At 41.7% G+C, this 24,019-nt stretch overlaps 1 protein-coding gene across 1 annotated transcript in view; it reads right to left on the bottom strand.

Annotated features, from left to right (window-relative positions):
• ptpra (protein tyrosine phosphatase receptor type A) overlaps positions 1 to 23,600 on the bottom strand; it is a 39,671-nt gene extending 16,071 nt beyond the window's left edge. Inside the window, exons 1-4 of the mRNA XM_034685305.1 lie at positions 23,222 to 23,600; positions 3,387 to 3,433; positions 3,028 to 3,109; positions 2,369 to 2,842 (exon numbers count right to left, since the gene is read on the bottom strand). Coding sequence (XP_034541196.1) covers positions 2,369 to 2,842; positions 3,028 to 3,109; positions 3,387 to 3,407 — 577 coding nt within the window. The 5' untranslated portion in view covers positions 3,408 to 3,433; positions 23,222 to 23,600. The remainder of the gene's footprint in view (positions 1 to 2,368; positions 2,843 to 3,027; positions 3,110 to 3,386; positions 3,434 to 23,221) is intronic.
• Positions 23,601 to 24,019: the final 419 nt, after the last annotated feature.

The raw sequence follows: 24,019 nt of genomic DNA on the forward strand, positions 1-24,019 counted from the left end.
TCCATTTCAGGTAAATGATCAGACGAAGATAGAAATCAACATCAGGACCCTGCTAGTTCAGAGTGCAATGTTAGTTATAGCTTGCAAAATATCAAAATCATCACACCCAATTTATGCAATTTTTAAAATTTAAGTTAAGTTGATAAAAACAGTTTAAGAAAATTGAATAAAAAAGCACTTTCTTCAATGCCTATAGATGAATATAAGAAGTCAGGAGGGGACACCAGCAGAGATGGTGCCAACCGTAGCTTGATTTCAGATGCCTAGCGAGTTATCAGGTTGGGATCCCTCAGTGTAGTGAGCCAGGCTGTACAAAAGTGAGGGCAGTTATATCAGGTCTGGTCTATACAGGATATGTGGTATCCAGAAATACTGACTCCATCTCACTTTTGGCTGATTAACAAACTGGCAAGAGGTTGACTGTCAGTCAAATTAGCGGTGCCCCAAATTAAGCCTGGCTACACATAACTTTATCCTTAATATTACAAAATAGATTAATTCAGCCCCTTGCACAGTTGTCAGAGATTAAAAGGGATGAGGTGTAGTTACCAAAACTGTTTTTGTTTTTGCTGTGTTGAACTCTGATGTAAGAATAGGTGTTTTCATATGAGCTATCTCAGGCTTTCCTTAACTTTTGCAGCAGGCCTCCGGTGGACAGTCAAGGAACTGCAGGTTGTCGGCACTGGATTCATTTTCTGACACCAGAGGTTGCCACTTAAAGTAGGGATGGGTATGATTACTCGAGTACTCGAGTACTCGCCATTGACCCCATTATTCGAATAGCATTTTGTTACTCGCGCACCTGGCAAGATAATGTGAAATCATACAGCGTGCGACCATGTCCTTTTTGTTTTTCGCCTGACTGAATATATTAGGTAGGAAAGTGATTAACGGGATATAACCGTTTGACTTCTCCGGCCATGGTTTCAGTTTTAGAACACATCGAGCCAGATTTCAGCAAAAACAACTGTTTTACGGCAGCTACAGCAACTCTCTAGGAACACGTTTTTCAACCGAAAGCGAAAGCACAACAAACACAGAACCGTCTGCGACACCTGCGGCATGTCAGCTAAAAAAAGCAATGTCTGGAAGTGCTTCGAAAGAACGCTGAAGTTAATGTGCAGTGCAAGATATGTGGCGTTAAACTTACACACCATAGAAATACTAGTTTGATGCTTAACCACATACCCTTAAAGTACAAGGAGAAAACAGCGGAGACGGATAACAGATAGTCTTGCATCACGTCTTTTGCTCGCCCTGTTAACACACGTCGTTGTGATGACACCAGAGTGGAGAAGATTAGCCTGATAATAACCAAAATGGTAACTGGAGATATGCTCCCATTAAGTTTTGTGGAAGAACAACAACTACAAGAGTGGAAAAGATGTCTGAAGAAAAGGCAGCAGAACTTACTACAACTCTGGTCCGGTAGGTCCGTGTCCGACGGACTTTTATTTATTTATTTTTGTTAAGGTTAAAAAAAAAAAAAAGCGAGTACTCGAGTAATCGTTCATTAGGAAATTCGAGTAATCGATTACAAGGATTACGGTAAATCCCCATCCCTAACTTAAAGAGTATTCAGCATGTGGTAATGCTCAGGTCCTGGTTTGGGAACTGAGACAGGAAACACAAGAAATACAATCTTGATCTAATCCCAGTTTACTCAGCAAACCCAGACACAGACGCATATAGATATTAAAGCTCCCATGAGGAACTTTTGGTTTTTGACAACCCCAGAGTTTTAAGACGTATGTTTTATCTCTTTGCTGTTCTTGTCCTGTACATGGGTATATAGTGTTGTCTGATAGAGAGTTATTTTGCTGTGTTTTAACAGTCTAATTTATCACTAAATGTATAGTTTTGCCAAGAAAAACATAAAAAGCTTGTTTATTCAGTGTATTGTAAAATGTTGTGTCTGACATCTACACTGCAGGACTTTTGTCAGGTAATGAAATACACCAAATATTATTTGTAAGCCTTGTTATTGATGGTCTCTGTAATCTTTGTAGGTGTTAAAGGTGGATCACTATTCATTTCAGACTGGTTTTTACCCAGCACAAAGCTACCCACAGGAGCTTGAACCACACTTCCAAGAATGACTGAAGGAAGAACATACAGCTGACTCTAAGGAGTTACTTTTACAGACAGAAAGTTACAACATTACCCACACTAAAGTAAGAGGGTGTTTTTCGTTCATTTAAAATGAGTCAACTCCACATCATCTCTGTTGTGTCATGGGATTCTGCTCTTTCAATGCTACTTTTGGTGGAGTGCCACCAGTCTTCGATTTGTCACTGTGTTACCGTGAAAAAATGATGGGGTTTGAGGGTTAATGTTTCAGATTACACACTCTCACACAAACACTCACCGTGTGGGCTGGTGTCTGAGGGGAATTCCATCCCAGGTTCTGTGGTGGTCTCCGTCTCCTCAGTTAATATATCCCCATTGTCATAATCATCTGGAGTTAGGATTTCTGGAGGGAGGGCTGTGGTCACGTTCTGTCCTTCTGGCAGGGTGGGAGGAGGGGGAGGCACGGTACTTTGTGGTGCCTGAGGGGCATCAGTTGGAGATGGGGGCGGAGGAAAAGGTAACACCAGTTCAGTTCCATTGGGACCTGCTGGTTCCATGTCCTTGTCACCAGGAGGGCTAATGACAGCGGTTGTGGTTGCTGCTGCTGCTGTTGTTGTTGCTGCTGTTGTTGTTGCTGATATTGTGGTCACTGAGATGACTGAAGGGGCGAGGGTGGTGGGTGGCCCTTCGATGGCTTGTGTGGGTGTAACTGTGAAGTTAAGTGATGGTGCGACAGGAGGGTCTGTGGGTACGGCAGTGATATTTGGAGGACCTGGAGATGAAGGGAGCAAAGATTTTCATTAAGTTAACAAGATGAGTGAGTGATTGAGTGAGTGAGTGAGTGAGTGAGTGAGTGAGTGAGTGAGTGAGTGAGTGAGTGAGTGAGTGAGTGAGTGAGTGAGTGAGTGAGTGAGTGAGTGAGTGAGTGAACTTGGTTTCAGTGGACAGGGTTCTTACTTGTGATGGGGATGTCATCCTGGCCTGATGCCCCAAGGGCAAGGCCAAGCAGCAGGAGCAGGGGACACAAACCCATTCTGCCCTACATGAAGGAAACACAACAACAGTGACAGGAGGGTATTAGTTTAAAAAAAAAAAGTTAAATCTCATTTGAATCAATCATAAAAGTTATTTAACTCAAAGAGTTTTTTCATCAAGTTGCAGAGATTAAAGTTGTATGGATGCATAATCCACCATATCTTTTTAAATCATCTATCCCAATCCCAAATCCTCTTTTTTTTTTAAAAGGTTATATTCCACGAATTGAAAAATGAAATACTTGCAAAGTGTTTACAAAGTGTGTGTTTAATGCAGTTTACCTGAAGAAGCGAAGTTGGCATCAATCACTCATTCGCACAGCGTGGTCCTAGAAGGCAAACAGAAGACATTTGGCATCACTCAGGGACATTCATTACCGTCTTGTGGTTTGACAGGAATCATATCATTTATTTAACAGAACTAGTTCCATACAGAATGGTTTCGCAAGATCAGCATCAGGGTGAATAAAGTAGAACAGCATAAGAGTGAAACAGGCAGGGGTGTGTTCAGGAAAATGTATTGTAAAAATGTAATATGAACATTTGGTGACTTTATACCCTGTTCATATGTTTCTGATGTGATTTCATTTAACAGTTTGCTTGTTTAGATTCCTGATTCCAGGAAATCTTTACAGCTGTGAAGTTCAGTTTACAGATACAAAATATCGTCACACTGAATTTATCACCAAGATTACCACCAAGATTTTCCCATTTGTCTTTTGAAAACAAAAGAACCATGCAAAAAGAACATTTGACACATTCATCGCCCAGAGCATGACCGACACAGAATGAGTGTCACATTGAAATTCCTGCAGTAGCAGTGAATCAGCACTCAGCATGTGCTGATATGAGGATGAGTGAAAGGAGGACTGAGGATAGACAGACTGGGAGAAAGCATGACGACAGCGGGGTGGTCGAGTTGGCTCACTGTCAGTCTCCTGTATAATCCCGGAGGCCAACAAGGCTGTTGTCTCCCTGACTGAGCTGTGATAATCCCTGGACCTAATCCCACGGTCCTGACCCTGGAATAATCCAGCCCGTCTGGCTCTTCTCAAAAAGATACTTCAGCACTTCACGGAGCCAAACACTGCGATGCTCGCAAACACTAACTGATGCTTTACATCAGAGATTATTGCATCAGTGGGCAGAGGATAAATTGGGTGCTGAAAGCTTTAATAGTGCCAGTTGCCAATCATCTGCTGTTTTGAACTGAGCCCATTCATTGCAGTGCTTACATTCTGGATTTAGCACAGCGCTGTTTGGCTCTGACTGCAGCCTGAAATGGGACATGATGAGCAAGTTCTGTTGTCAATGAGGATGCTATTAACCTACAAATCCAATTGTTGCTATCCCTCTCTCTCTCCGTCACTCACCCATCCATCCTTTTAGCCAGCCAAATGCCTGCTCCCAAAAAACAATGACCGCATTCAGAAAACAGACATCAGAGACAAATGTGACAAGAACATTTAGAGATAATACATTAATAAAACATCAATGCATTATTCTAAATATTTTTTACACAGTAAGGCATTTTGGAAAAGTTTAGTGGCTCATTTCTGCTCAACGAAGGGTCCTAAATGCTTTACCTGAAAGCTGACTGAGTCCCACCACAGCAAATCCCTATCTTTTTTAGGGTGTTATCTGTGAATCATTTATCTTAATCACAGTCTTTAATTTTTATGTCAATCCATTGTTATTTCTGCTGCGGCAAAAATTCTGATGATCAGAAAAACTGATAGACAGAAGAACAACCTCTTTATCCCACCACAGCACTTATCACAATTCATAGTTTTCAGTCGCGTGACCAACGCAGCAGCCTGGAGGGAAAAAAAGGGCACAGAGATAACTACTTGCTGTCACGAGTAAAGAATTGGTAACAACAGCCCCTCTAGACCTTTGGAATTTAAGATATAGCAGCTGATCACAAACTAATGTGACTAGTATAATTATAGTGACATAAAACTCAACAACCCCACTTCAAAACCGATACAATATTCCTTTTAGAAACAGAACCTGGGCTTGTCTCCTTGTCATACGACTGAAAAACAACTGTCCGGCATTGTTTAAGTTTTTAAACACGTAGTTGGCAGCAGATTTCGGTCATTTCCCCGTTACTCCTTTCAGTGCAGCACTAAAAGAGGTTGAGACGGACCACGGAGTGAAAACAATGAAAAGTACACTCTTAGAGTCTGTCAGCACACGTTTCACTGAGATCTATTCAGATCCTCTGCTCTTCATCGACTGTACTTGATCCGTGTTATAAAAGATCATTACTTGGATGATGGAATAAAGCAGCATGCACAAGAAATGATCCAGGCCGAGATGGATGTGTAGAACACGCTTGGAGATGGAGAAGCACACAGTGCAGGAGAAGGAGAAAGGACTCGTCCCTCTGAACCAGATGAGGGGCATGCACCCTCGTTGTCTGATATGTTCAACGAGATCCTTGATTTTAGTGAGGTTAGTACACAGTCATAGCCATAAATGCAATGGTACTAATAAGTGGCATAATAATTTTTTTCGGTGTTTCGGTTTTCGGCCTTGGTTTCCTTATTCTCAGTTTCAGCCAAGAATTTTCATTTTGGTGCATCCCTAAATTCATTACAGGTGCAGGTATACTGGTACCTATATCAATGACAGTGACCCTGTACTTGTGGTTGCACTGTGTCTTCTTGCATCTAAAGTTTGTCCATGTATAGGTGCATTTCAACCAAGGGTTCCGGGGTCTTTTAGCCGGTTCCTGTGTCCCCATTGTTGTCTACGTTTCGACCGCGGGCTGAAGAAAGCAAATCAGGCCAGTGACGTATGAAAAAATTAAACTTTATAAAAAAAAATATATGAAATAATATTTTGAAATCTTAATAAATAACTAAACTAGTATGCATTCCCAGGAACTCCCTCTGTGTTTCAACAACTGTGTAAACGCCACAAACACCGTTACGTTCAACCGAAAGTCCCAGGACCTTTGAAAAGTACTACCCCCCCCAAGCTGGGTCTTTTCAGGAGGAGATTAACTACCACTGAACTAAATTTAGACCCTGGTTCCTCCGGTCGAAACGCACTTAGTTCAGGGGTTCAAGTCCCTAGTTCCAGGTTAAAGTTCCTGCGTGGAAAAAACGCCTTATGTGGAGTGAATGATGCTTCCTCCCTGACCCAAAAAACACATAAAAACTCCAACCTACTATCTTTACTATCTTCTGTTACAATACAACATAGAAGAGTGACTCAGCTATAATGGACAAACTTGTTGATTTGTGCTATTCTCAGTGAACTGGTGTCAAACAGTGAGTGCTGAATGAGTGCTGGGTTACATTTCACACAGTTACCTTTGAGTATGTTCACATCAAAAACACTTTTTCCCCCACAAGCATGACTCATTACTTTCTGCATGTCATCTAGAGAGGCTAGATGATGTGTCACTGTATTGGTTGATGTAAGTGATATAAGCCGGTGGCTAAACTTCCCTTCACAGATATTGCTGGAGCACAAGAGGTTTAATATGGAGAATGTAGACCCACGAAGACAACTCCTGGGAGACACATCTTAATGTGTTTTAGCCTTCTGAGAGCTGGTAAGTTTAGGTGTTTGTGAGAGAGAGAGAGAGAGAGAGAGAGAGAGAGAGAGAGAGAGAGAGAGAGAGAGAGAGAGAGAGAGAGAGAGAGTGTGTGTGTGTGCAAATGCAGGGCATTCTTTATTCAACAGACTTATCTGTTGGAAAAGGACATTATTAATTTAAGAGGTAGTGGGCAAGTGCTTCTATCTGTGCCACTTTTAGGTTTGGTGTTGCCACGGCTCTCTATTAAAAGGATAACCTGGGTGATGACTAAATGTGATGGACACATAAATATGGAGGACCTAGGGAACTAATCTAAATACATCCCCAATTCAAAAAAAAAAAAGATGGAACACTGCGAAAAATATATGCTAACTTTAAATTTGATGCAAGCAACATGTTATCTAAAACAGGTTAGTAACATCAGGGGTGGCTGCGACAGTGGTAGGGTCAGTTGTCTCTCAAGTTGAAGGTTAGGGGTTCGATCCTAGGTCCCTCTGTCTGCATCCCGAACTGTCCTTGGGCAAGACAATTACTCCCAAAATACCCTTGGTGCTGTGCCATCAGTGTGTATGGCATTAGACTTTACACAGCAGCCTCTGCCATCAGTGTGTGAATATGGTGTGAATGGGTGAATGTGACATGTGATGTAAAAAGCACTTTGAGTGTTCTGAAGTCTAGAGAAAAAGCAATATAAACACAGTCCATTTATCATGACTGGGTGTAAAAAGAGCCCTCCAGAGAGGAGGAGTCTCTCAGAAGTAAAGATGCGAAGAGGTTCTTCACTTCAGAGAGACTGCATGAGCAAATAGTTCAGCAATTTCAGAATATCTATCATAAAAGATTCAGAGAATCTGAAAAATCTCTGTACAAAACGGACAAGGCTGAAAACCAATAATAGATGGCCATGATCTCTGGGAACTCATGTAGCAGTGCATTAAAAACAGACATGACTCTGGAGTGGAAATCCCTGCATGTGCTCAAAATTACTTCTAAAACTGTTGTCTGTGAACACAGTTTGTTGCTGCATCCACCATTTGCATGTTAAAACTGTACCATGCAAAAAGGAAACCACATACTACATGATGTAGAAAAGCTAGTGACTTCTCTGGGCCTGAGCTTATTCAAGATGGACTAAAGTGAAGTGGAAAACTGTCCTGTGGACCGATGAGTCACAATATGAAATTTTCTTTCTTGGATGCCACGTGCTCCACTCTAAAGGAGAGAGGAACAACCTGGCTTGTTATCAGTGCACGGCTCATAAGCCAGCATCTGTGATGGTATGGGGATACTTAAGTGCCCGTGACATGGGTAGCTTACACATCTGGGAAAGAACCATTAATGTTCAACAATAAATACAGGTTTCAGAGAAGCATATGCTGCCAACAGGACAATGCATATTTCAGCAAGACAATGCCTTACCACATTCTGCACATATTACAACACCATGGCTCTGTAATAGAAGAGTCCAGGTGGTAAACCGGCCTGCCTGCAGTCCTGACTTGTCACCCATTGAAAACATTTGGCACATCATTCACCGAAAAATAAGATAGGAAACGTTAACTGTATAGGAGATGAAGTCCTAAATCAGGCAAGAGTCGGACAACATTTCACTTTTGATACTCTAGAAACTGATCTCTACGGTGCTCAAATGTTAACAGGTTTGTTGAAAGAGGTGATGCGACACTATGGTAAAAAATAACAGTGTAGTGATGTGCCATGATCAAAAGCTGTGGCTCTGAGAGCCGATGCTTTATATTGAATCAGAAGAGCCAGCTTGCATCGAAAGAGAGCCATTTTTTTCCTTTCGCTGCAGCCCATCCAAGCTGAGGCATCTGGTTTTTCTCAGTGCCAACCTGCACTGAGGACATTAATAATGTTTGCTACAGTTTGGCTCTGGTTCTGTTTGCTTGAGTTTGGTTCTGGTTCTGTTTGCTTGAGTTGGTTCTGGTTCTGTTTGCTTGAGTTGGTTCTGGTTCTGTTTGCTTGAGTTTGGTTCTGGTTCTGCTTGAGTTTGGTTCTGTTTCTGTTCTGTGGATATGTTTGCAGTTTTTTATTAATTTGATTAAAATACTAAACAAAAGTAAGAATGGTTTTGTAACAGAATAAATGCACAAAATTAGGCAATTGTAAGGCTTCTCATAAAAACCGTGTACGTAAAAGGTTTTTCAACACACAAACCATTAGTTTTTGCAAAGTTAAGGTAAAATATACGGTTATGGGCGCGGACTTGGCTTACTGGTTGAGTTGTGCGCCCATGTAGCGGGTGGCCCGGATTCGAATCCAGCCTGTGGCTCCTTTCTCGCATGTCATTCCCTCAATCTCTCCCAGTTTCCTACACTATCCACTGTCCTCTCTCCCTCTATCAATAAAAGATGTAAAAGCCCAAAAAATATAACTTAAATATATATATATATACGGCTACAAATGATCCAAAATTATGAGCCGTTCGGGAATCGAAAGAGTCGGCTCCTCTTTGGGAGCCGAACTTCCCATCACTATGCCACTGCCCCAACTTTTTGTAATATTTTGCTGGCATCAAATTTAAAATGAGAATTTATTTTTCATAAAACAAGACAATTTTTCAGTTTCAACATTTCCTATATTTTCTGTGCTATTTGATGGGATTCAAATAATTTGCAAACAAAACAATTCTTTTTTTTTGTTGTTGACATTTTACTCAGTGTTACAACTTTTTGGGAATTTGGGTTTTAACAGAAATACATTATTTCACAGAAAATTAACACTAAACTAACTGACACATTTTGTATCTTTGTCAGAATCTAAACATGTTCCTGTTGTGGCTAATTAACATTTTCTAGCCGCACATAATTTACCTTTACTAACAGACCCTCTGAGCAAAAGCACACACAAATGGCCCACAACCTACACTGCACAGTAACTGATTTACTCTTATATTTCATCAACAGATTTAAGTGAGAGCACCTTTAATCTTTTTTTTTTGTTTCCCTTCAATCCAGCCTTCACATTGGCGCATCAATAACACCACATGTCAAAAAAAAAAAAAAAAAAGACAAGAGTTACTGTAACAGTTTTGTCACACTATTCCTTGTAGAGGAACATGTAAGCTCCCATCTATATTGTATAAATGAAATAAACAGTAGTCATATAGCTCATGTTCTCTCCTGGCCTTAGGCTCTGCTTGTGCAACCATGTGAATACTATTTTAGATAAAGCGGAGCACACAGAGAAAGCCACAACAGCAGTCACCACTGGGATGAGCTACCCTTTGGCAAAGCTCAAAACTGCCACAGCTTTCTTAAGACTATGACGGAAACAAGCCACAAAAAAATCAATAGTTTGACTGGAGGGAATAAGAAACACAAATGTGATGAGACATTTGGTTCCTTTTTGAAGGGAACCAAGCATGACTACAGTCCCTTTCCTTTAAAAACACACATTTCCCTGAGGTTACACATACTTGTGGTATAGGAGGATACTGCTTTAGTGTGAATTATCTCCTGATCTACAGCTGGGCCTGTGTGTATCTTATCAGTCACACTGATTTCACACAGAAGCATTTATTTGTTTTCCGTTTAAAATAATGTAACCATTTGGAATCTAGAAATTTATATTATCATGAAAATAAAAAATACTAAGGGCCTTAATAGTAGAAAACTCTAACTGATACCACTGCCCTGGTAAATATTCATGTCTTATTAGCTGGTAGGTGTCCAGAAATGTAATACAAACATACAAACATATGTTACACAGTCACATAAAGACTGTGTGGAATATGATATACTGTTAATTAACTTTTTCCAAAGTATAGGTTAAACTAAGATACGAGACTAGAGATTATCAGCTGTCATTTGCTGATACTGAAGTTTAGTGTCCGTGAATGGGCTTTTTGTATGTGATACAGCCGGGTCAATAATTAGTAGTCACCTGAAGTGTCGATGTTTGGAACTCTGCTTGTGAAGTTTGGCAGTAAAAACTTAATTAGCAAGCAGAAAGACTTTTTTTCCCCCTTCAGATATTGTTTTCTGACAGTGTAATGTACTCAAAGCTGATGCTGGAGCGGGATTAGCAAAACAACCTGTGTTTTCTGCAGCTATGTTTCAGACAGAGCAACTCTACAACCAGGGTTTTTGCTAGGTTAAAGAGCAAAATGGCTTTGAACAGGAGTATAATGTTCATGAATGCTTCAACTGCTCTTAGATGACAAAAATAGTCAAACCATGTGCATGTTGAATTTATTTGCACAATCATTAGGATGCTGGTGCAACGGGTGTAACAGTACAACATGTTCTCGGTTCAGTTCTCAGTTTTGAAGTCTGTGTTGAGGTGCATTTCGTCCAAGAGTTCCGGGGTCTTTTAGCCCCTAGAACTACTTTACCCTTAACTGAAAGGTTCCTGTGACCCCATTGTTGTCTGCATTTCGACCGCGGGGCCGAAGACCCGGGTAGATTGTGCATATCAGGCCAGTGACGTATGGACGAAATAGAAGTAAATGCACTACACCACCAGACCAGGAGAGGGCAGTAAGTCAAAGATGAATGCCATTCATCACAGATGACATCATAGAAGTAGACGGGCAGGCAGGTATCATTATGAGCAACGCAACAGTTAGCCTGTTAGCATGAAGAGACTCAGCTGGCGCTGTTTTAGATCGTTCTATATTTCATCACAGATGGATTCACTGAATCAACAAGTGAGAGGAGATAAACGCGAGTAGCAAAGACGTTTCAACACGGCTTTAAAATCCTTTTTAACTCAAAGAGCCGTGGCAGAGATTGGACGGTGTTTTGGTTTAAACCGCGACCCTGTTAACTGCCGACTTTCATCCAGTTTACAGGGTCACTTTTAAAACCGTAACACCGGAGAGAGAGAGACGCACTCACGGTGGGTTGAGAGAAGACTATTGTTACAAGCTATTAAATCAAGTGAATCACAGCTTCTTTTTTTTTGGTAAAGTACAATCACATACAAACAAGAAAGAACAAATTAAAGAAATCAAGTAAGTGAATCACAGACGTGTGTGATGTTATTGAGGATGGCGGGCAGAATAAAAACACTGCAGGTAATCTATCAGACACGTTCAGCATAGCAGGCCCTGCCCCCCAAAAGCCCTGGGACCTTTGAAAAGTACTTGACCTTAGTTTTGCTTATTAGTTAAGAACTTAAATAAATTGTGTTTAACATAGCGTATGGTCTAGACCTGCTATGTTTGTTGTGATTTGGTGCTATACAAATGATTGATTGATTGAAATATTACAAGCAAATTCCTCACAGACATTTCTGACAATTTAAAGTCACTGTAATTTGATTTGTTCCGAATCTAACAGAACCACACGGTTTTACTGGTACCTGGCATTAATGCTTTCTTCTCCTTTTGTTTTTAATTGGCAGTTAGCAAACAGCTTTCAGATGGGCTACAGTCACAATGTGCCAATTGTACATCAGTAAAGCCAGGCCCTGGTAAAATACAATGATTTTTTTTTTTTAAGTAGGAAAATAGTCACATGAACTATTCGATTTTGTTTAATGAATTAACGACATTTCAAATATTTGAAAATCATGACTCATCCCTATTTTGGAGAAAATAAGTTTCAAATTGATGGATGATATCCAGTGCTGTGAAAGCTTTTCTGCTCCTGATCCTGGCATCTGAACAACTCTTACTGACACCGGCAACCAGGGGTGTTGCTCGAAATTCTGGGCTCCATGAAAAGATGTCACATTGGGCATGATCACGACAGCCCAGGCCAACCCTGCACACAATTACGCAAATGACTCAAAGAGGCATAAAATAACTAACTTTTTGTTGCACCAAAAAATGAGGTAACTAATCATTTTAGAGGAGATATATTTCAACATCTGCAATACTTATTTTAGGAGCCAAAAACAAAAAACTCAATAGCATCTTAGATTAAACAATAAAGAATATACATCACCATGTAAAATATGTATCTTTGCAACATGTCAGGCTAGCTCACTGGGAAAGAAGCTAAATGTTGCCACAAAGAGGACTGTTTTTATCGTCAGGTGTGAGAGTTGTGCTCACTTTCTACAAGAAAGACCCTAGTTAAAAATAATTTTTCACACCTTGCTTTCTATCTCTTTTCTTTTTGATATCTGGATTTTCACTCTCTTCAAAAGGAGACATGGTGCAGCAGCATCACTCATTTGGCTCGACTGTCAGCAGTCGGATCAATCCTGTCGACTCCCGCTGGGTAGATCAAATCATTTTGTGCATGGGGTGAAAGGAGCTTTAAAGAGTACTCCACATTGTTTCCAGTCGGAGAATAACAAATTGATTTAATTTATTCTGCTCATTTTACTTCACTAATGACAGCTATAACTTTAAAAAAACATAATGCAAATGAAAGTATATTTTCTGGCATCACCCTATCCGTTTTCAGTTAATTTATTATGGGGCAATACCTCAACAGAAAGGTGACAAGCCAGCTTAAAGTGTAAGATCCTCATGAGGCAGTTTTATGTTAAAAATCAGTGTTCCTACGACACTTTGTTGGACACAACCAGAGGAGCCTCAAATCAAGCTGCTGTTTACATGAGATTAGTTTTTTTTTTTTTTTTTTGCTAATAGTTGCAATGAAAGCACTAGTCCTCTCCTTCATTTCAGAACCAATGGATCTGCAACAGAGTCAGAAAAAAATGTCTGCCATCACTACACCCTTGTACTTACACATTATACCCTGAAACGGCATAATATTGGTGTTCCAGTGTGTGGTTATACACAGTAATAGGATGTTGTGCGACAGGCTCGGCTTGTAAACCACACACATACAGACAATACTTTTCCACCCATAGACTGTATAATAAATAGATGTAGTATCCGTGACGTCACCCATCTGTTTCTGAAGTCCTATTTTGAAGCCTATTGTTGGCAGCAGCCACATTGGAAATGCCGAATTCAACTTAAATTCTGTTGAAGCAGTAGTAGGTTGCTGCTTGGTTTTAACAATTCTGCATTGGCTTAATGTCTCGCTGGAAGAGGTTGCTGCTTGGTTACTTGGTTCTGCCTTGCCGTCTCCTGTCTTCCCCCCATTCTCCCTCTGTTACAACCCCAGGAAGGATCATCAAGATGGATAGAGTGGGTTTACTTTACTAATTATTGTAGTGATTATAATGCTGTGAGGAGAATACAACTCGCTATAGGCTGCTTCAAGAAATTCATATTTTAGAAATAAAATTTGAAGAAAATAGTAGAATCTTAGCATTTCTACAATATAAAATTGTAAAAAGTAACATCAAAGGATGTCTTCAACTACATGGGTAAAAATGAACACAAAAAGAAAAAATGAACACAAAAAGAAACATTTCGTAATTCACAACACACAGAAACTCACCACATATCTCATTTGTGTGCATTAGGGATGTACATTTTAAGTACTTTCCATGATCGATTTTTGGAAATGTTAACGATCAATTATCGATTAATTGATAAGAAAAAACATTATTATTCTTACGTCAAAAACAATGCCAAATAGGTTGTTTTCCCCCTAAATTTTATTTTCTACAGCAACAAAATGTAAATAACTGACGGGATTGAATAAGGGTACACGTTTGACACGCAGAATATCAACGATCAGGCTCATTAAAATATTCTCCGCGGACATAATCTTATAAAGTGAAGGCTCATAATACTAACAGAAAAGTACTTCAGACTCATAGTGTCCAGTTTTCTGCCTACTCGTTCTTATTGAGAGGAATGATCATGTGTATTCAGTCAGGTGTCAGCCAGGAGCGCAACCGGGTCATAATCAGGAGAAAGCTCAGACGGCTCTGATGTTGCTGATCTGTAAACGTAGCGTACCTGAATTTCCCACCTGTCTGTTGCCTTCGTATCCAAAGGTGGGAAATTTCCTGTTTAAAGCTGTCAACCTTTGTGTCCATGTTGTTGTGGGCAGTAGTTGTGTATTGATCCTCTTTGAAAAAGCGCGCATGGAGACCTGACGCGCAGCCGCCAGCTGAGCGTCTCCACTGTGCGCAACACCTTTAACAGCTGATTCACATCGAAACATGCTTTAAACTTAAAACACCTCCCTGATAGATGAGTGTAATATGAGACCACATGATGTTTGTTCCACGTGACGGAAAATTGATAACAAAAATGTGTGTTTCGAGTAATTTCTTAACAATCAATTAATCGATAATCGATTAATTGTGGTCATCCCTAGTGTGCATCAAAGTCATCACCATTGTGCAGAACTCTCTGCTTAATGTGCAGATGAGAGGTTAGCCCAACCAGCTAATGAAGACGGTGGCTCCTGTGTCTGTGGCCAATTGTAGACCTCATAGGAACGCAATCACACAGCACTGAAAGGACTGGGCTGTTCCCATGCCGTTTCATTCACACTGTGAAAGGAACACTTATAGGTAGAATATAAAAGGAAGTCCAATTATATCTCCATGACAACCAAAGGCTAAGACGTAAGATCAATGCAAGTTAGTCATTTAATACGGAGAACTCGTACTGCGGGTCTCAACGTAATCTTTTATTTACTTGTGACCTTACGTGAAGTAGCGAGTGAATGGCTGAATATAAAAGAACAACTTTGAGAAAAAGAACATAATTTAGCCTTTTGGTTGTAGCATTAGCTTTTATAGTTTCGACCACTGGTTCAGTTTGTTAAAGTTTTTTGTTTTAATTCACTGGGCACAGACGAAAAGAGCTCCAGGAGGTTCAGCTTTATTTTTAAAACCAACAAATCTTATTAATTATTCAAAGCAGCCATCCCTAAGGCATGCGAACGAGCTGGAAACCAAACAGACACAAACCCCTGCAGGCCCAGCTGACATGACACCAGCAGGGCTGGTCAAGGGGACTTTACCATTCATGCAGGGAAATCTTTCCCTCTGGCTTTCTACTAGGCATCCTGCTTCTTTAGTCGCCGCAGCGCCAGATAATGCTTGTCTGTCTCCATTCATGGCATATTAATACTGTTTCTATGTCTTGAGAGGGGGAGGAGGGTGGTCTGGGGCAACAGAAATACTGTGAATGCTTCTCTTCACAGGAGACTGCAGTAGGTCTTACCCGGGGCCGCTACGACTCGCACTCTGAAACAGACCACAGATTATATGTCCCCAGTGCCACATACAACAGCCACAATCCTCTGGACTTCCCTTTCTGAGGGATACTACTCCCCGCTGGTGTGGTTTGTGTTCCCGTTGGCTTCATTCATGAGCTGGTGAGTTGATGAAAAGCCGAAGAGAAGCGTGGGATTAGTATTCTGGCTAATCATATGGGGAAGAGTGACCGCCGTGTCTGTTATTAAGCCTGTAATGATGATTTGGTTCCACCGGGCTGGAAGGATCAAAAACACTCACTTGTTTCAATGAGCAAAAGCGGTGAGTCAGTGAAGCTCCGCTCTGTTCTGTGTCCGCTTCGTTGTGGGGTTTCTCACAGAGCATGCCAGGGGCCTCTCAAGCTTCACCACATTGGACACAGAAAGGATGTAGAGGCGCAAAGCATGGCCTCCCCACAGAAGCCACTGTGACCTTGAAGCGTGTGTGGTGTGAGGCCAAACGGCCAGCATAAGGGCCACAACGAAATCTGAGTCACTATCACTTCTGCTTTTAAAAACTTAAACACCAACTGTGATTCCTACATGCAGCATGCAGCTCAGGCAGGGATTCAAAGCTCAGTACTTTCCTTGGCAGCTATCTGCCTGTGGCACTAAGTATCAAACACTTTCAAGCCCTGAATATCAAATATCAGGTCAGGTTTTCAGTCTTTTCTCTTTCTTCCATGATCAGTTTATGATCTGAATGATACATTTTATATTTTTTCCAGATGGGGCAAATGTAAGATTTTGTTTTTTGGGTCTATTTCATCTTTTATTTTGGGAATATACTAGCTGTATACGTTTTAAAAGTTTTATACCGTTACTGAGAGAAAAGGACAGTGCGAGTAGGCGACTAAAGGCCAAATTCCACCAGATCCGTCTCTGATGCGCCACGGCACCGGATCTCAAAGGTTTCTATTCTAGCCAATCTGTTAACCCCCACTGGATCCGCTCCATTGCGTTCCGGCTGCGTCTCTGATCCGGCAGGTCAGAACGCACCGGATCAGATACGCAAGACTTCTATTTTTGCCAGATGCCGGAGCACGACGCATCAATTCAGCACAGAGCAGATGGAGCGGAACAGGAAGTCCGGCACCAAAACAAAATTAAATCATCCGGTTAATTTTCAGAATAGACATGATAGACTGGGGAATGGCATGCAGTAAAGGGCCAGGGGTTAGTGTTGAACCTGGGGTGTCTGCTTCAAGGTCTAGCCTCTGTACACGGGGTGCACAATTTAATTGCTCAGCAAAATCGGATCATACCAGTGGTTTATACTGATTCAATTTAATACATTTTCAGAAAAGCTCTTCAGATGTTTTAATCAAATCATAATATGCAAAGTAATCAGATTTTAAGATTTAATATCCTATGCTAAAATATCATTATGTCTTATTTACCCTAATCTAACATACTGTTACATGTTCTACTTTAATCATTCAAATGAAAGCCGGCCCCAGAGTGAAGGTCCTCATATCTTAAGTGACCATCCTCCTACCCCTGCCCCCTCCTCTTCCTCTGACAGATAAGGAAACCAGTCGCTCAGACTTCACAGCACAGTCATGACAGAGCTTTTCCAAACCCCCCTCTGCCTCCACACTCATCTTTAGGTGATGCATTCAAAGACTTCTCAAGCTTGCCGCCATGTTCTTTTGACAATTTTTCACAGCAGGGGCATGAAAGGTCTTGCCACCTCGAAGGCCGATGCCAAGGGCAAATATAAATATTTATAACTGCGGCTCTTGGATGCTTTTTCAATCCAACCTAAATTTGACCTCCGCTGTAAAGGCATTGTTTGAAAGGGAACATCAAAGTTTCCTACGGGAGGGAAACAGACTGAGTGACAATAACACAGAGTGATTGAAAGTGCTGCTTGTCTCATAATTTCTGCTTTTCCTCAAATGAAAATGAGAAATGTTCATTTTAACTATACAAATGAGTGAAAAGTGGTTGCATTAACAGGAATGTGGTGCTAAAATGTACAGAATAGCAATGAAAGAGTAAATTTAGGTAAAGGGCAGAAATCATTCTTTTATATATAAAACTCCTAATGCTTTAACAGACCTGGATCACATGTGAGCGTACACAAGAGCACTTAAGAACTTCTTCAAAATACACCTTCATTATGTCTTTGATGTCCACTAAAGAGATATAAAGTGTTATTCAGAACCATCACTGCCACTGTGACCCAGAAACACCAACACCTTACATGAGGGTGTAGAGGTATGATGTATTCTGTTGTTTGAGGGGCTTACTTAATCGCTACCAAACTTCAAGAGGGGTGGAACAATGCTGAATGCCTCGAGATGAAGTCTCAATAGACAAACTAGAGGTTTGATTTATACGTGGTTAGGTATCACCACACAGGTTCATTTCCTGCGTGGTGAAATTACTGTCATTATACAGCTGAATGGCATATCAAACATGTCTCAAACCAGGCTCCATAAAGCCTCATAAGCCTCTAACTGTAGCCGTGTTGATCCTGTTAAAGGCAGCGTTACAGCGCTTCACACTAAAATGTGTCAGCACACAGGTGGAAACAAAAATATACTTCCTGCCCCACCCAAACAGACAACTCATAATATTGTGTCAGCACCCTGAAATTATGAAATCTCACAACACAGAGGTACAGCTCCATAGATCCTCCCATCCAAACTTCACGCAAAGTCCCCTAAAGATGATTTCATGCTATACTTTATGGCATATTTTTAGAAACTAGGCCAATGATGAAAAGTGTGGTGTGAGGATCACTCAGGCTCCTCCACTGCAACACTTTCAGGATCCCAAGACAGAAATAACTCCTTTTTTCTTAAAATAGGTTGGAGGAGATTTGGACAAAGACGATAACAGCTCTGCATTTCTGAGCCCCCCCCCCCTCCCCTCACAGAGCTCTAATTTTCCTGAGATGAGGCAGCTTGACGACCAGAGATGGTTTCATGGCATGTTGGGAAAGGGAAAGACGTGTCCAGGCCTGACAGTGGGAGGTCAAGGTAGGCCTGCTGGAGCACAGAGAGGAGTCACAAAAGCTGCGGTAGGTGCTGCTACAGATGTTCCAACACAATCTCCAATACCAATGCTACAGGGATGCGCGATATTGGATTCTTTCGTATATCCAACATGACGATATTTTGAAACTCATTCTGGTACTGATCCCGATATAAACACACCTTTCTTTCACTGTCAAGAACACCAGGTCTCTCCTGCACCGAATTTGCCTGTTACTCTTGTTGCAATTCTATTGGTTTTACAAACAAACATAAACAAGACAAACAACCTTTGATTCAACCATAAATGATGAATGTATTCTTTTTCAAATATGGACTTTCACAAATGTGGTTGCTGCTTTATTTCTAGCTCAGTTGAATGACTGAAGAGAGAGGTGTAGACAGATTTTTGCTCATGCTTTTTTGCTTTCACTTTTCAACCTCTCTCATACCCCTTTTTGACCGAGGCAGTTTCAGGGACGGTTCGGAGCCTGCGCTCAATTGAGAACCAGTTTTTCGTGTTTTGACTGCGAGTGAACTGGCTCCCGGCCGGGAAAACCGGTTCCAGAGCGTCTCCAACTCTTTGCGGTTTTAGAACCGCAAACCGCTTACGTCAGGGGCAAGGGGCGGGTTGCCGTGATCAAAAGCACAAACCACATGTGTTTCCGCCATTGTCCTGCAGCGAAAAAAATAAAAGAGACTAATGGATTCCAAGGCAAAGCAGTGGTCGGCCGAGGAGACAAGCTAACATTGTCCGCCATCGTTGTTGGTGTGAGGGAAAGTTTGCGCTAGCGCTGCTGGGAAAAGCAGTCAAGTAAATCTGACGTCATGACTTGCCTCTTCCACAGGCTCGAGTGGGCGGAAAAACAAATGGGTGCTGTGTTGGTTCGTGAGTACAACCAGCTCTGAACCAGTGCGAGCACCAGCCCAGAAATACAACCCGGTTCGCGTTGGTTGAAAAGAGGTATCAGTGCTGTTCAGGATGACAGATCTTGTGATGCACAGTTAAACTGGTAGTAAGACACATCCTAACAGAACGATATATCGTGTGACTGTCGCCACTGTGATGAGCGCATGTGCAATAGTCACATCACAGGGCAATCTCCATCATGTGACCTGATCAAGTCATGCTGTCACAACTTTCTCATTTCTCCACCTACAAGAAAAGCCGGTCCGATATCACTTTATTACAGCCCCTCAAGAACTGACCTCTATGCGCGGAGTCTGTATCTGTAACATGATTGTAAAATGTAAACGTGCTGCCGTCACAGATATTCTGGCAAACGATCAACAGATTTTCACAGTGTATTCCCACTAATCTCAGTGCTTGTTAACATTGTAGGCACACATACAGACCGTGGCCAAGACCACAGAGTGTGTACTGTTAGTACACCTGTTGCAGACGTACAGTGTAGTGTTGTGGAATTCACATGAAGAAGAAGAGGGCCAGTTTTTGTTTCATTAGAAGTTACTATCACAGAACTGGTGACGCGGATTAAACATCAGATATGGTCAGGAAGTACAGATTACGTGTTCATGAGTCAAACGCATTTTTTGCGAAGTTTATGAAGCAACAAGTCGCTCCACCTGTTCTCTTTCCTCCTCTTGTCTGTCTACTTCTCTATAGGTGCATTTCGACCAAGAGTTCCGGGGTCTTTTAGCCCCCAGAACTAAAAGGTTCCTGTGCCCCCATTGTTGTCTGCGTTTTGACCGCCGGCTGAAGTCCCAGGTAGATTGTGCAAATCAGGCCAGTGACGTATGGAGAAAGAAAATTATATTAAATAATATTTTGAAATCTTAATAAAAAAAAAACTAGTATGCATTCCCAGGAACTCCCTCTTTGTTTCAAGAACTGTGTAAACTCCACAAACACTATTACGTTCAAACGAAAGTCCCAGGATCTCTGAAAAGTACTACCCCCAAGCAGGGGCTTTTCAGGGGAGAGATAATCTACCTCTGAACTAAATTTAGACCCTGGTTCCTCTGGTCGAAACGCACGTAGTTCAGGGGTAAAGTCCCTATTTCTGGGGTAAAGTTCCTGCGGTGGAAAAACGCCTCACGTGGGTGTCAGAGACGCTGTGAGTATGGTGAAAGTCATATCGCAATATATATTGCAAAGAGCAATAAGTAATATAAGTAATGTATAGATGTCTAAAGGTAAAAGTGGTGTGAATGTTCTGGTACCAGATTTCCTTGTTAAAGGAGTGCTACTCTGCTCCTCCTCCCATCCCCTCTGCTCGACAGGTATTGCAATTAGCTATCTGGTTGTCTGTTCAAGACACATCAGTATACTGACATGCATACAGCTGACATGTTGGAGCTTGTTGTCAGTCGCACATATTGGCAAGAATTTTCATATCTGCCCATACCAATAATTAACCTTTAAGCTTTTACCGGCCAGTACAAATATAATGTGGAGAATATCGCGTACTGGTATTTAGAGTATCGGCTTATATCCTGCATCCCTTCAAATACCAGAGGAGGTCAACACGACTATTATTGGTTGAAAATGCACACAGATTGCTGGTACTTTACTAGCTTGAAAAACATTACACTCGCCACCAGCATTGTACTGTAGTCGTTTATTATCACCAAATGATCAGTTGTTTTTTGTTTGTTTCTTTGGGGGGGGTCCTTTATTGACAGGGGGAAGACATGCAGCAAATAGCCCCAGCCAGGCTATCTCTGCAATGAGGGCTATAGCAGGGGATCCCGAAGTGGGGGTCGCGAGACAAAAATGGGGTGTCATGAGATGTCTTACAGAATGTTTTTTTCCCCAAGTTATTTAAAATTAGTACATTTTACCCATAATGGTAAAAAATTTAGACAAAAATAGTAGCTAACCTTGAAATAAAACCTTGAAAATAGAAAATGTAATGAGTTTTCTGCCTTTTTTTCCCCCAGATGACTCCTAAGTTTAGGGTTAGTGAACAGTTAATTATCTAAAGCATCAGCAGCAGTCGGTTCATTCATAACGGCACAGGAAACACAGACACATTCTCATATAGGTAGGGCAATTTTCTGCAGACCAGCTAAATGAAGCCACATTAAATCACTTTGAGGAACAGAGGAGGTCATGAGTATTTTGGCACCTCTATTTTGAGGGTCGCAGGCTGAAAAGTTTGGAAACCACTGGATCATAGCCTTTGTATGTGAGGTGCTTAGACTGCTTGGCCACCCGCGCCCTGTTAAATGATCGTTTAGCTGAAGACTGTATATCTTTGTGAAAGTGATGGAGTGAGGTACTATCAACATGCGTTGACCGGTACACTCTTTGATACCTGACACAGCATTTTAGGCAGTTTAGGAAGCCAATACCGATATGTATACAGATGTTATTATTGGTGTACCAATATTTGCACCAGTAACGAAACAAGTGAAGTTGACTTTCATACTTTGATGGTTACAGACATGACACGGTGACTTCTGCTTAGTGGTAAGGTAAGAGTGTTGAGGTAAGGTGGATATCCGCTTCAGCTCAGTACCCATCAGACGTGATGGGTGACCAAACTCAAGACAAAGCAGAAGCTCTCTCTTCTTTGGCATAAACAAGCCCAGCTCTGTCATGCTTCCCCGGCATGATGCTCCTTTCCTCTTCAGCTTTTACACATTCACGCTCTGTCCTGGTGCAGTGTTCTTGCAGTACAGTACAGCTGCATTCATTTATATTCCTTATCTAATCGTCATCATTTCCAGTGACAAACAACCCATTAAAGAAATACTCCATGTCCTAATGAGCGGGGAAATCATTACTTAAGAAGTGCAAGTGAAAGACAAGTAATGCATTAAAAGGACTTCAACACCCACAACACTGAAATGGTATGCTCGGTTACACCCAGAAGAAGAGGAGAATATTAATCATTACAGAAAACTTTGGGAGAGGTTGTTGGGGGGAACACACACACACACCAGAGACTCCATGTCAGAGAACACAAAGCAGCCCGCTGTGGTTTGACAGACCCAACATGTTAATGTTAGGGCGACCTAATTCCTGTTGTGGGTCGCATGAAGCCCCCCCTCTCCTCCACCCACCGACCCTGCCAGCTCCCCACCCTCTCTGAACGTGTAATAACAAAGCGTTGATCAATAAAGTGTACTTTCCAGTGAGCCAGCACAGACCTGGACCCTCTTTGTTCCATTGCCAGCGCAACAGCATCCGTGTTGGCTCATCATACCGAGTCACAAGCTCGGACTTTTCTAAAATGTTGCCACACTCATCTTTTAGCCCCCTTTTCTTTAAGAGCTCCCTTCGCCAAATATCCCTCCCTGCCTCCGAGCTACTTCTGAAATGTTCAAGCGTTTTCAGAGAGGTTCACAACTATGAACACAGCCCTGTTTATTGCATAAGCTTTAACTCCGCAGTGATACAGGCAGCGTGTAATGTACCCGGTTAGGGTGAATGTGGGGGACAAAGTGCTTGTTTGTGGGTGACACAATGTAACGGTGAGAGGAAACATGCTGCCCTATAACGACATTGTAACAAGTGGGATTCAGGCTTAGCGCAACAAAATCAAGAAAACTCACCACAACTCCTGAAGCGCCCAGAAGAAACCAGGGGGAGGGGGGGAACAGCAAAGAAGGAATGTATGCTCTCCTTCTCTTCCACGTTTTTCTACCCCGGCCCCTGTCTCCACACCCCACGAACCGAGAGTGAGAGCGGGGTGGGGGGACCTGGGTGATAGCAGAGGAGGGAAGCTCGATGTGGGACACACTGCCAGTACTTCGTAGTCAGTTTTTCTGCTAAATCCAGGCGACGACGGCCCCCCGCGAAAAATCCTTATTATGCCCAAACGTGTGGCCCCCTTCAGAGAGTACTTTCTTGGCCTTCTTGGGTGTTAAATCCCACGGTTTATCCGCTGTATCCGGGCGCGTCGGCCGACTATTCTAGTCCGCCATGTTGTGTCTGTCTGCATAGGAAGAATGGGAAGCGAGCAGCAAATTCCCAGGCCAGGCCCAGTCTCTTCTCCACTCTGTTTCTCCATAACCCGCAGCGACCCCTGCTGGCCGAGCGCGACTTTACAATGCCCGAGACCAACTTTAACACAGGAAGTTCAGTCGGCTGAGTTTAGAGGAGCTTCAATCAGAACTGAGGCAAAAGCTTTGAACATTCAATTAGGTGATGTTAATAACAGATTCAGAAACAGGGCCATAAAAGTGACAAAATTAAAAATATTATCATGTGTAAGATAGATATGTAACTAATAAATATTTAACATTTTTAGATTATGATCTATTACTAAAGTTGTAAACCTTTCACTATATTTAAAAAGTGATTTAAGGTAAAACAACAACTTAGTATAATGATGATATTACTCCAATACA

This window comes from Notolabrus celidotus, chromosome 1 (assembly GCF_009762535.1).
Source record: "Notolabrus celidotus isolate fNotCel1 chromosome 1, fNotCel1.pri, whole genome shotgun sequence".
Classification (NCBI taxonomy): Eukaryota; Metazoa; Chordata; class Actinopteri; order Labriformes; family Labridae; genus Notolabrus; species Notolabrus celidotus.